This window comes from Poecilia reticulata, chromosome 20, assembly GCF_904066995.2.
Source record: "Poecilia reticulata chromosome 20, P_reticulata-male-v2, whole genome shotgun sequence".
In the NCBI taxonomy this organism is placed as follows: domain Eukaryota; kingdom Metazoa; phylum Chordata; class Actinopteri; order Cyprinodontiformes; family Poeciliidae; genus Poecilia; species Poecilia reticulata.
The window spans coordinates 21,515,977-21,530,005 of record NC_088849.1 but is presented as its reverse complement, the minus strand read 5'-3'; the positions used below and the strand labels follow the sequence as shown (position 1 = coordinate 21,530,005).

Here is a 14,029-nt window from a genome sequence, read left to right as displayed (position 1 = left end):
TCTCATGTCCAGATCAAGGTCGCTTCGCTTTTCTTGTTTTTGCAAATCATTGTGAAAGTTTTGGAAGAAAATATTCCAGCTGCCAAAGCGATCAACCAAATGGAACAATAATTGAAACAAGACGGTTTATTCTCTTTTTACAGGCAGAGACAGGAAAATACGGGAAAAAAATTGCAAAAATAAAGTTATAATATCATGAGATCACCAACATGAATAAGCAGTCATACAGCCATGGTAAAGTAAGGAATGTTGAGAAGTTATACTTTGGTATTTGTTTTATAAATACAGTAAAACTTCATCTGTTAACACATCAGCATCAGATTATATCAGTAATCTGCTGCTGCTAGTGATAATAATCTGATGCTGATGTGTTTACTACAATTTTATTCTAGTAATATTACGACTTTATTCTGAATTTTATGACTTTATCATATTATTTAAACTTTTTCCGTCTAGTAATGTGTAACTTCATTATCAGAATATTGTGACTTTAGTCTCGAATTATTACAACTTTATTCTTGTAAGAGTTTTTTTTTCTAAGCCTGGTCCTAATACTCCGTTGTAGAAAAGTCAGTCAAAGTTTTCCTGCGTCTCTCTTTGTGTTTTACTTTTTTTGGTTTTGCTTAAATTTTTCCGTTTGTGTCCCAGGTTCACTCTGGCTCATGAACTCCACCCAGACTGGATGCTGCTGCTGTTCTTCACCCACACCCACCTGACGGTGACGGTGACTCTGGGTCTGCTGCTCGTTCCCAAGGTGGGAAAACCTCGTTTTCATGCTCTGTGCCTTCAGCCAGAATTCAAACCCTGCAGCTGTTCGTCATCAAGCCGGAAACCTCAAACCGAGACGCATTTTATTAAACCAACAGCTGCAAAAATCAGAAGAGAAAAGGAAAAAACTGTTGGCTTACAAACTCTCCTCAGTCAGATTCTCAGTTCAGTTTACTTGGACTAGGCCATTCTGGTTTCATTTCTGGTTTAATCCATTCTGTTGTAGCTGGTAGGTGAACTTTCACCCCTGATTCAAGTTGTTTAAAAAAAAAATTTTTAGAAATCACATTTATTTATTATATTGTTATAAATTATTAAATTGAATTAAGTCCATGCAGTGCATGTGAAAATTTTTACCCTTTTTATTCCATTTACAGATAATTGAACAAAAAAAATTTGGCTTTTTTTGACTACAAAAACTTAAAAAATGTCAGTCAAAACTGATTTCTATAAAATAATAAAGAATTGTCTCAATTTAAATAAGTGACTGCATAAATATTGGAGACACGTTCAATGCACTCAGTGATCTCCATTCCATGCACCGATTGGCTGGATCTCTGTTAAATTAGGTAATGTGCGGGAAAGTCGATGAATATTTATGCAGTGACTTATTTTATGGTACATTTTATGGTTCATTATTTTGTAGGAATAAAGTTTCTCCTTAATATTGCAGTTTTTTTTTAAAGATTTTTTTTGTTGATCATGATTGATTTGTAAAAGCAACAAAAGGAGTAAAACATCCATGGAGGTGAAAACTTTTTATACGCACTGTTCAAAACTTAAAGTATAATTTTAAGGTAATTTATGTGCAAATGAAGTGAATTAGTGATAACTGGGTATTACTCAGCCTCTAGATGGCTGCTACGTGCTTCCAACATGATTCTTGGTTTGTGCTGAATTTGCATCAACAGGCATTAGTGGAACACAAACACCACATTTACAGTTTACAAGGATTTAAATATTATATTGCCAATAAAACAACCTCTACTAATCAGTTTTAACACATTTTCTCCAGTTTTTGTTTGCTGGAACCCACATGAGGGATGACATTGCCTCTGAGGCCTACGAGGACGAGCTGGACATGGGTCGCTCCGGGTCGTACCTCAACAGCAGCATCACTTCAGCGTGGAGTGAGCACAGCCTGGACCCCGAGGACATTCGGGTACGCAGAGGTTTCATCCGCCTCTTCTTCTCATTTGCATAACCTGGCGTTGCGTTTGAATCCTCTACAAATACTGAGCCATGGCAGTTTTTTATTGCAGACACCAGAAGAAATGGGCCATCTCAGTTCTATTAATGGCTGTGGCGTAAGGTCTTGCGACAGCCTTTGGGAAAAACGTACCAACGTGAGCAGAGATATCTGTTTGTCTGTTAGAGCTGAAGAAGTCTCTCTACCAAAAGCTTTGGGTGCCTTTGGAGTATTTTCTTGAGGAAGTGGTGTTATGATCACATCCAGGTTGCTTGGAAGCACTTAATGTCTCGGATGAAGATACAGATGGAGTCAATCAAGGACCCGAGATTAGAGGCTGTTTCAGACCTAACACTAAAACACGTCGTTTCCTTATTTGATGCTGTCCAGAACAGTCCTGTCTTTGCTTTTCTTTCAGCACGCATGTGATTTTTCAGTAGTGCGTCGTTTAGCAGCTGTTTGTAGCCATCTGTCATGAAGTTGCATGGTCTAAGTGGAGTAGATTGTGTGTTTTGTCATCGAAATGCGTCTCGTATCTCTCAACGAAGATTCACCAATTTGCTTTTCTGTTTTTATTCATTTTTAGGAGGAGCTGAAGAAGTTATACTCCCAGCTGGAGATTTACAAAAGGAAGAAGATGCTAGCGAACAACCCGCACCTGCAGAAGAAACGAAGCTCCAAGAAAGGTCTGGGGCGCTCGCTGATGAGACGCATCACCGAGATCCCAGAGTCTGTCCATCGGCAGTGCAGCCGGGAAGACAAGGAGGTGGGCGACTACGGGAGCAACCGGAACAGCATCTGCATGCTGAAGAAGAACCCGCTGGATCCCAGTCATCAGGTGAAACCAGCCAAGGAAGAGACACTAAAGAACAAGGTTTTCTCTCTGAAGAAGTCCCACAGCAGCTACGACCATGTCCGTGACCAGAATGAAGACGCCAACAGGGCCGCCGTAGACAAGATGGAGACGGCCACAAATGAAGGGTCCCTACTAGATACGCTGATGGGAAAAAAGCTGGTCAAGAAGAAGTCCAGTGAGAACATCAACACCCCCAGTGAATCTACGGAGTCTGTTCCGCTAGTCTGCAAGTCGGCGAGTGCCCACAATCTAACAGCTGACAAGAAACCAATTCACCCCAGAGCGTCCATGCTACAGAAGTCTTTGAGTGTCATCGCCAGCGCCAAGGAGAAGACTTTGGGCTTGACTGGGAAGACCCAGAGCTCAGAGGACAGCAATAAGAAGAGTCAGCCAAAGAGCAAAGACACGAAGGCGAATGCAGAGGCAGAGAACGACTGTCAGCCAAAGATGATCATCAGCCAATCGGTTGACTACAAACAAAGCGCAGCCAAAGGCAGGATCATGAAGCAGCCGGTGACCAGCAGCCAGCCTGCAATCTGCTCCGATCCAGTCCGGGGAAAGGACCTGTACGACGTCTCCGAAGTGTGTCCATGGGAGTTGGAAGACCTGCCGACTCCGTCTGAGAACAAGATCCAGAAGCACGTCTCGATAGCACCAACGGAGTCAACGACGATTCATGAAAGCAGCACCAAAGGAAGTAAATCCCAGAAGCAGAAGGCCTCTGATCAGTCTCCATCGGGTGGAAGACACTCAAAGGAGAGTCAGAGGGCAACTTCTGTACGAGCCGAGGTCTGTCCATGGGAAGAGGGAGGCGAGACACAAGCCTGTCTCTCAGAAGGACCAAGGCAACAAGTGTCCAGTCAGTCAAGGTCAAACAGGCCTCATTCTACGTTAGAAAGCTCCAAAACAAAGCGAGCAGACATTTGTCCATGGGACTTTGAAGAGCAGCAGAAGGTGACAGAGTTAGCCCGGTCTCCAGATACAATGAAGCAGAAAAAAAGCTCTTCTCCTGTGGACGGACGAGGTAGAAACCCCATTTCAGATCCTCCCAAAGGGGTAACATCTCTGCCCCTACCAACAACGAAAGCCGAAATCTGTCCTTGGGACTACGACAGTGCTGCGGTTTCTCCTAGTACAGACAGGACACCCAGTCCGGCACAAGCACCCAAAGAAGCACCTAAAGAATCGCCCACGATAAGGAAAGGCGCCCCTTCCACCAGGACGGTTGAGAAGGAAAAGTCAAAAGACACTGAGGACGAGAAAAGTTTAACAAAGTCCTCAGATAAACGTTTGAGCCAGCAGAAATTGTCCGAGGTCTGTCCGTGGGACGTAGAGAGTCCGCAGGAGGGGCTGCAGGTGGAGAAAAGGAAAAGCGCTAATGTTGGAGCAGCCAAACCAAAGCAGGCTGAAGTTTGTCCGTGGGATTTTGAGGACGTGTCGAGTAAGACGGGCTCTGATAAAAATGCCCCAGTAGAAAAGCAGAGCAATCCAAATTCAAAAGCTGCGCCTGCTAGTTCTGCTAAAAAGGCAGAGGTTTGCCCCTGGGACTTTGACGAGAGCAAATCAAGCAAGAAGGCATGACACTCAACCTAAATGGACCTCTGAAATTATAGTTATCGATGTATAATTTTTCTTTTTTCAATTGCAAAGAGTTATATATATTACCTTTTACTATTTGTATGGTAACTTGGAAGCAAAGTTAACCCACAAGTTGCCTTCCTTTCTGAGGTTTTGTTCCCGTTTTACATATTTGGAATATGTACAAAACGACAAAACAAAGTCAAGAAGAGCATTCCAGATTACTACAGGGAAATTCCTGGAAAATAAAATTGTAGACCAATTATGCAACCGTTACACTTTATGAGCAATGTCAGACATCAGCTTTCTCCATCTCTGCAGTCTTTACTTTCTGTTTGCTGTCTGATGTTTTTTCACCCGGATGTGACAACAAAGTGATATTATTATTGCTATGTGTTGGTTCCAGCTCAGAGTTTTGGTCTTTGTTGTCACATAGATGAGATTTGGGTTGAAGTATAAAACAGGAAGAGTCTGCGAAGTGTGATGTTGGTCTTTAACTTGTATTTAATGAGGATTTGATCCAAAAACAGAAGGAAAGTAACTCAATAGCACCTTAGCAAACGTCATAAATTCAGAACAGATTCTGTCCTTTATGTACATTTTATTCTCTTTATTTCCATATTATACCACTGGCAATCATACACACAGCATATATATATTTTTAGATCTATTTAATTGTAGTTCTCTACAGATTAAAATGCTTCCAAGTCTGTGGAGATGTACTATACGTGCCTAACTATTAGCATCGTCTTGTATCAGTCTAGAGGGAAAACAGTGATTTTGTCTGGATTTTGTGACGGTGATCTATATTAACAGCATGCACAGCCAGGTGCCGAGTAGCTGGACTCTACTTGTTTGTCAACTGATCAGTGCTAATGTTTTAGCTAGCGTTTTGCCCCATGAAACAGATATTTCTGGTCCTGTTTTTATATCCCTTAAAAGCTAAAATGGAGAATACAGGTGTTCATTTACACTGGTCAATACGCCCCGTCACCATCTCCTAGATTATTGGTTTTGGTCGTTTTGTCCCTGATTTTTGATGCCGTCTACTAAGGGACATTTTGTACCAACTGGGGAGATTTTACACTGTGACCTCCCACAATTTGATGTAATTTACTATTTTATCCACCAGAAGTCACTTAGGTTTATTGTAATAAGGGTGTTTTCACACCAGATAGTCCCGTAGACGCGGCTCAATCGGGGACCAAACTGGAACATTTGTTACATTTTTAGCAACTGATCTAAACCCTTTGAAAGACCTTTTCCCCTCCTTGCCTGTGGGGGCGCTTCAACAAGAACCACTGAAGTAAACAACATGAAAACTTCTGAGAAAGGTTCACAAAATGTAAACAAAAATGGAGTAGCTTCAGATTTTAGTGGATGTAGGATTTCTCTTTTGTCTTTAGTTAAAGACTACGAACCATTTCTGCCAACTCTAGACTCACGTTTGTTTGGTTCTATTTAACCAGAATGCCCTGTGTTGTAGTCCTCTTCCTGGTTTTGGAGCGGTCCCTGATCCACTTAGCATTCACATATCCATTCAAACCGCACCAGAGTTCACCTCAAACGAATTGAGACCGAGGTCTCCAGGGGGACCAGAGTTCGGTTACACGTTCTCACTTTCCCAAACGGACCAAACGTTTAGACAAACAAACCAGTTTAATTAAAGCGGATTAAACAGGCCTGGTGTGAATGCACCCTGTCTTATTCACTATCTAGAATCAACTGTCCCAAATTGGATCAGAACCAAAATACTGGTGATAATCAGTAAATACTGGGAGTATGAACTGGCGAAGACGCGAACTGAAGTCAGTCTGACCCGGTTTTGTTTGGGAATCCAGCATGGCTCTTTATGTTGCACCCAACGTGTTTGTAGATGCAGTTTAATGAATTATTCATGAGGTTCGGTCATATTTATGACTATTTATCTTCAGAATTCATCAAAATGCTTAACCAACAATGGATTGAGTAAATTGCTTGTTTACGGGTAAAAAAAAAAAAAAAAAAGTAGCATTTTGGGACAAAATATGAAATGGGAGGACGAGTTGGTCCGATGTTTGTGATGCCAGCATGGATTTTTGTGTTGCACCAAATGTGTGTTTGTGGGTGAAACTTCATAAATCCACCATAAAGAGGTGGAGCAGTAACCTGGAGATCAAAACAACACTAAAACTCCTTTCAATTTTTCAGCCACTGCCTCAATAAAAACCTAAATAAAAAGAGTAGGGAAGCCATTTGAATGGATTTACACATAAAATAACACATTTACTGTACTTGGTTGCATCTGCAGATTTATTGGGAGTTTTGCTCGTATGATTTTATTATATAATCAAAAAGGAATCAATTTTCATCATTAACCTGGGTAAAAAAAAAAAGCTCTCTTTAAAAAATAAAAATCTTTTCATTTGAACCCAAAGGACCAAGCAGTTTTTAGGAAACAAACCATAACAGTTTGTAGAAGCTAGCAGTCACATCTCTGTGAAAGTTTGTATCACAGTTTGAATGATTGTGATTGGATGATTAGAAAATTTCACCCTCCAACAGCTCCGCTTATTTTTCATATCAATTCTGTTGCCTCAACTGATCTATATAGTGTTTAACACACACTTAAAAACAAGAATGGGTGATCCAGCTTGAAAAAATTTTGTTAATTAATTACAAGTAATTAAGTTGTCATGTTAAACAAACTTAAATAAATACAGTTTGACCAACTTAATTTGATTACATGTAACAAATAAGCTAATTTGTTTTAAGTTGGAGCTCCATTCTCTTTTTTTAGTGTATTATCTGCTGGGAGCTTTAACAAAATGTGGAGAGTTACTGCCATGGGTGACGAATGAACTGCTCCTGTTTATTGTGCTCTTAGAAGAGTTTTTTTTTTTTTTTAAGAGAAAAGTTACTATTAGAAAATTTTACCACCTCTGATTTGTGTGACATGAAAATAATAGTAAATAAAGCAATATAATAATGGTAACTTTAAAAAAAGAGAGATATTTTTGCTTTTACATTAATTTTAATCTTCAAATATGAGGAGTAAATACAATAAGTGCAATATCCCATCATGAAACTAAATATTACCACGTTACAGTGAGCCCAGTTTGTTCTTTAATTGAATAATTTCTGATCGTCAACTTGCTGTTTGATTTTTCTCCTGTCCATTGCGTGTGCGTGTGTGTGTGTGTGTGTATTAAACTCTGTGAAGCATACTAGTGTCTGTTAACTGTCGGTCTCTCTGGAAATGATCACTGTATTTTATCGTCATCATCAAGAAATCGGTGCAAGTTTGAACCCGAACCGTCGTCCTTGTGCCATCACAGACAATGCCGTGTCTTGTAGCTTTTCTGTCCACTGATTGTTACCCACGGTGTGTTTCTGTTCGGCTAGCCGCTTTCATTTAAACTGGACTCTTGTGACCGGACAGTGTCACACTACGGCAAGTACTAGCAAATCTACTACTACTACTACTATTCAATGCTGTAACGTCGTAATTCTTGCTCTTGTGGCTTCTGCATGAATTCAAGAACTTAGTAGGACTGATGTTTCACTGCCCTTGATAGAACAAAAAAAGGAAAAAATGTTATATTTTATGGACTGTTACAAGTTGTATAGTGAGTGACACTGTCCCCAACCCACTGTATTTTGTGCTTGTTATGACTATTGCTCTATGACAAGCTTATAGCATCAATATATGGGAATATTTGGTAGATTTATATTGTGTTATATTGTGTTAGCATGTACATAAAAGATACCTCCTCTGCAATAAATATTTATATGAAAAAAGTGTGTGACCAAGGTTATTATAATAAAACTGGAATAAAAGCAGTAATTAACGGGGGAAACTATAAATAACTGGAACTATGCAAAATTATTGTAACCCTGGGATTTGAAGATTTATACATATTTCTGTTGAAAAGAACCAACAACTGCAGGATTTTTCTGCTTTTTTTCCTCCTATGGGTCTAATCTGACATCCAGCAGATCCAAGACGATTTCATGATGCGTTTACGCCTCGTGTACCTTCTCGGGTTTGTTTGCTTTTTGCTTGTGCGGACATGCAGCTGGCCTTTAATGGCGTTGTGCATGGTAACCACAGCTTGGCTACTGTCCTAAAAGGCTTTTATGGCTCACCGTGGCCAGATCAATGCACTAAGGAACAAATGCTGACTTGTTGCAGAACTTCAGAATTGCAAACCCAAATGTATGTATCTGTAGCTGGGAATCATAAACTGAGTTATTAATTCTGTTCAGCTCCACTATTTTCATTAAAAAGTAAAGTTATTAATCCCAGAATATACAAGCAGCAGAAGAACAATGCCGAAGGGTAAACATGGGAGTAAACAGGTTAGCATTGATCCCAGCTTATTGAGCACTTCAGGGACTTTCTGGCTAAATATAAGAACAATGCAGCCTGCAGCAGGGATTAAAATCACAGCAATATCATCAAGGAGATCCTGGGAATAAAATGTGATCCAGCCAACTGTTGTGCGCTGCAAAAATACAACATTTCACCAAGTATTTTTGGTCTAGTTTCTAGTGCAAATATCTTTGAAATAGACTAAATTCAACATACAAGTCAATAATTTGATTAGAAAGTACTTGTACTACTCTGATTACTTCACTTATAACAAGTCATTTTTCCCACTTTACAAGTGACATAATCTGCCAACTTTTTAATCAATATTTACGAATTACTGACTGAAAACAAGCTCCCATAAGATGTAAACTAATTACAAATAATGCTAACAATAACCGAGTAGTTTATCAATGATGAAGCATCTGGTGTCAATGATTGCTTCATCAATGAAGCAATCATTGGGCCCCCCCAATAAAAATCTTCTCAGGGCCCCAAAAATGTTTGGACCGGTCCTGGTGTTGACTCTGCAGGACAGCGGCGTCCAGCAGGACTTATTTTTACGGCGCAGACAGTGATTGGTGCGTGAATCACCGCCTTCTGAGCTGCTGCGATGTGGGCAGTGATGGACAGCGGCTGGAAAGATGAGAGGAAACCGATCGCTTTGTCCACTGACTCATCCGTCTGCGGAGGCCGGGGGAGGGAGGTGGGAGGCGGGGGAAGACTGTGAGGACGGTCGGCGGTGCGGATCCGTGAGTCATGCGAAGGGGAGGGAGATGAACCGGGAAGGAGGCAGAATTTTCAAGTTTTTCATGATTCGGAAATTTTTCTAACAATGAAGACTTTTTTTCTCTGTTTATGATTTAATATCGAAATTATTACATTTTGTCAGAATTCTTATTTTAAATCTCATTCCGTCTTTTAGAATTCTAAATTTTTCACATAATTCTTTTTTTCTAAGAATTCAATTTTTTTTCTCTGTATTTTGATTTTTTTAATCTGAAAATTCTAGTTTTTCCTCATAATTCTGATTTTAAATCTAATTCTCTTTTTCAAACTGATGACTTTTTTCTGAATTAAGATTTTTCTAAGAATTCAAACTCTTCACAAAATTCTAATTTAATCTCAAATCTGACATTTTTCTCATAATTCTGTTTCTTTTTCAGAATTCTGCTGTTTTTTCCCACAATTTGACATTTTCATAATTCTGCCATTTCTCACAAAATTTTGCAGTTTTTTAAGAATTCTGAAGTTGTTCTCAGAGTTCTAAGATTTGTCTATAAAATTCAAGCTTTCTTTTTCCTCATAATTTTGATTTTAATCTCTGAATCCTACTGCTACTGTGCTTTTCATATATGTATTTTTTTTTAAATCAGAATTCTGCTGTTTTCCCTCAGAATTTAGTCTCAAAATTCAGCAATTTTTCCCAGAATCCTGAATTTTTTTTCAGAATTCTGATGTTTTTCTTAGAATTTTGAGATATTTTCCTAGGAATTCTACCTTTTTCCTTCTGACTGTAATGCTGATGGCCCTTTGGAGCAACAAACTTCAATGACAGATGATCTAGTGATGCAGGAAAATAACTCACTTTCTGGAGGAACATGTTGGATTTGACTGATTTATTTTGTTGATATGGTCGATTAAAGTCAGAATTCTTAAAGTCCGGATTCTTTGTTTTTCCTCCTTAAATTTAGAGCTATAGTTAAACGAGGGTAAAATATTGGACCAGCATTTTACTGCAGAAACAAAATACCTAATTCTCGAAACAATAAAGAAAAGTAGCAGTAGCCTTAATGTGACGACAGAAACCAGAGCAGCTGGTTTAAAGATGAAACCGCTCAGGTGTAAAGCGTTCCCTGATGTTTTCTCCAAATCTGTCTGTTATCTGTACGAGCCAGGAAGGCAACGCAACACAAACAGCAACGAGGAGGAGGAGGGATGTGACAGACTGTGGGCTGAACACTGTGTGCAACAATCCTTTACTGAGCAAAGCGTGGTGACAGGTGGGAGAAAAGCAGGTTTTATTCAAACGGCAGTCATAAAAGGCAGCAAGTGGGCACCCGGCGAGCTAAACGTACATAAAACACAGTCAGGATTAAAATCAGACGTGGAAACCGGAAACCAGGCTGGGAGGTTGTTTCCAGGAGGCGCAGTAGGTGGTCGACTATGAGACAATGAGTCTGCAGCAACCAAAATACTCCCTCCTGTTTTCCTGATTGAAATAAATGCATGAAATAAAACGTTCTGGTTTGATTTCTTGCTGCAATAAAAGACGGTGCTGTCTGTTGCCGAATGTCATTCTTTTCAAAGTCTTTCCATATTCATGACAAACACCACAGGACAATGTTTAAACACATCTCGCGACACATTTTCCGAGGCTTTTATCTTTCGAAATGTGACGAACCCCCGGTTGGCATCTATTCATGCTCAGTGATTGATTGCACCAAATTATAAACCCAAAGGGCTAATAGGCAATTTATCTCAGCGGCTGACAGGACGGGGGCCATTTCTGGCTCTTCTCTAATGTCGACTGACGAACATAATGGATTTGGCCCAAAATGAGATGTGATATTTCTGGAGATGAACTCCGCAAATATTGGGACATCAGCGCTGATGCTACTGCCGGTGAACCCAACATGTCAGTCAGGGGCGGCTCTAGAAGGTCTGTCATGGGAGTGTCGACTAGTCCAAATAGAAACAACAAAATGTCGACCGGTGGCTGGATTTCCATTACAAATATATGCAAAACTGTCAATATTCTGCTAATGTTTAAGCAAATGTTGCAATTTTGGACCTTAATCGAACCGAGTTTACTGGACTATCAGGTGTGAAAACTCTGAAGTCTGAAGGTATATAACAAAAAAATGTTTTAGGTACATTTTTAAATTTTATTCAAGTTGTGTACCTTAAGGGTCTGACACCATTGATTTCTTTTGACTTTTTTCCCCGCCAAATAAATATTTTGATTAAAAGTTTTTTTTTCAAGATTATGCAACATCATAGATACAACATGACAGACACACAAAATGGCACAGATTATAATTTATTTCCAGGAACTTCATTCATTTTCATTTTAAAATATGTACTTAATATGCAGACCTGACCTGACCAGGTTGTCATTAGCTGTTTCCATTACAAATGTGCACTGACATAAAAAAAAACACAATGTAGCAATTATGGTGTTTCCATTAATTTTATTAAAAATCACATGGGAATAAGTTTGTTGACAGGATAATTCACTAAATAACATGCCATGCAATCGTCTTCCTCCCACTTCCTGTAGTTGTTTTCTTCATTTCTGCCAGTAGTAACGTCATGTAGTTGATTACATGACTCCTGTGATGTGAGTCATGTGATCTTTTCATGCGGTTTCTTTTTGTTGCTCTGGAAGCCATGGTTCGCCTACGCTGCGCTTGCCTATACCAAGATGGCGGTTCACTTCCGGAAGTGATAAGAAATAGTGTTTAAACGGATTTATAATGGACTTATACGAAATCTTCATGTGATTAACAGTGTTCCAGTGACTGGAGGAGTAACGTACATGTAGGCTACATGTCTGTCTTAGCTAGCAGATATAAGCTACTACGCTAATTTTGCTAGTTCGGCAGTAAGTATTACAGTAAATATCTGATATTTATCTTAGTATTACACAGAGGTGGAGGAAGAGTACTCAAAAAGTTGTAATCGAGTAATACTTGTAACATACAATTATTGTCTATTGTCTATGAACGAGGTGATCTAAGCTTGTGGCTCGTTTATTGTTGTCATAGCAACTCCATAGCAACTGCCTTCCAAGACGGCTGTCAGTCACAAAGTTTACGGAAGTGTGACACATTTTTTGTCGTTGGTTCTGTCACATTGAACTGGTTGTAACGTGATAAAAAGTGATTTTTAATGTAGACTTTTCGAAATTTGGCAAATAAAAATTGTGCCTAGAAAAACGGAAATGTGATCTAAAATAGCGGTTATTTTATTAACGTGTTATAAAAGCTCTGTCATCAGACTGAAACTCTGCCTCCATGTTGATGCCGCCTCCATTCCCTCTCTCTCTCTCTCTCTCTCTCTCCCACTCTCTCTTTCTTTCTCTCTCTCTCTCTCTCTCTCTCTCTCTCTCTCTCTCTCTCTCTCTCTCTCTCTCTCTCTCTCTCTCTCTCTCTCTCGCACACACACGCAGATAGGAGGCCTGGGGGAAGACTGTCTTTTTGTGAGTGGGCTTTACTACAGCAGGAGCTAAATGGAAAGCTGAGTCTCTCACAGAAAAGCTCCTTCTTTACTGTCGACGGAGGAAACTGAACACTTTTATTCGTTTCTTTTTCTACAGGAACTGAACTGAATCATCCATAAAATAAAGTGCGCTTCGGCTAAAAATGATTTTACACTTTAAATATGATGTTTTTAAAAAATCTGTGAAGACGCCAGTTTAGAGACGCCAAAGAGAAAATGAGACAAATCATGTTGCATGAATGGAAACGTAATGGTTTAGATTTTAGGAAAGCTGAAACAAAAGAAAGACACAAAGAATCTGAAGGAATTTATTTATTTATTGTTAAGAAATGAACAGATGAGACTAATTCAGCTGGTTTCCCAGAATCACGTGACTCCGTGTGTTTCTCAAAGTTGGAGCCACCAGGGGGCGCTGTGGGCCTCAGGAAGTTGTAGGGAAGATGAGAAAAAAAAATTTAACCCCATAAATTGTTAAAAAAATCAGATTTAAAAAAAAAATCTTAAATACAAAAAATGTAATTTTTTTAATAATATGAGAACACAGTCAGAATTTTGAGAAAAAGAAAATTAAAAACTCTGAGATTAAAGTCAGAATTTATTTTGCAGTGGCTCTAATCCTCTTCCGTACACTTCAAAGTCTTGATAAAAGATTTGTAAATTCATACGTTGCCGCATGCATTGTAGTTTTTTAACAGTAGTAGCTCGTCAGGCTCTTAATAAGTGGATACGTTCATTTTAAGCTGCAGTGACTCAATATGGCCACCAGATGGTGCTGTCGCCCCTTATAACGTCAGTTTATAAATCAAGTCCTGCAGTTTTGTCTCTTTTTATTTCGTCTTTCATTTTTAGTTTTGTACAGCCACCAGTCCTAAAGTTATAGTTAATATTTAAGACCACAAGAGGTGCTCTTTGCTTGTTTGTTATTTTGTTTCTGTGATTACTGTAATTGCTTTATACCTTATATGTTTGAGGGCTAGAATGTTCCAAAATAGACAAAGCAGTTTTTCAGACACAGATTTGTACAGTTACACGTTCCCACCTACATGTAGATTTTTAAAACTAA

The 14,029-nt window shown here is 39.2% G+C and overlaps 1 protein-coding gene across 2 annotated transcripts in view; it reads left to right on the top strand.

Annotated features, from left to right (window-relative positions):
• gpr158a (G protein-coupled receptor 158a) overlaps positions 1-6,707 on the top strand; it is a 72,950-nt gene extending 66,243 nt beyond the window's left edge. The window contains exons 9-12 of one of the 2 annotated variants that reach the window (XM_008396493.3): positions 649-754; positions 1,784-1,930; positions 2,031-2,114; positions 2,544-6,707. In XM_008396493.3, coding sequence (XP_008394715.1) covers positions 649-754; positions 1,784-1,930; positions 2,031-2,114; positions 2,544-4,394 — 2,188 coding nt within the window. In that variant the 3' untranslated portion in view covers positions 4,395-6,707. The remainder of the gene's footprint in view (positions 1-648; positions 755-1,783; positions 1,931-2,030; positions 2,115-2,543) is intronic. The other variant, XM_008396494.3, reaches the window with a different exon arrangement.
• The last annotated feature ends 7,322 nt before the right edge of the window (positions 6,708-14,029 follow it).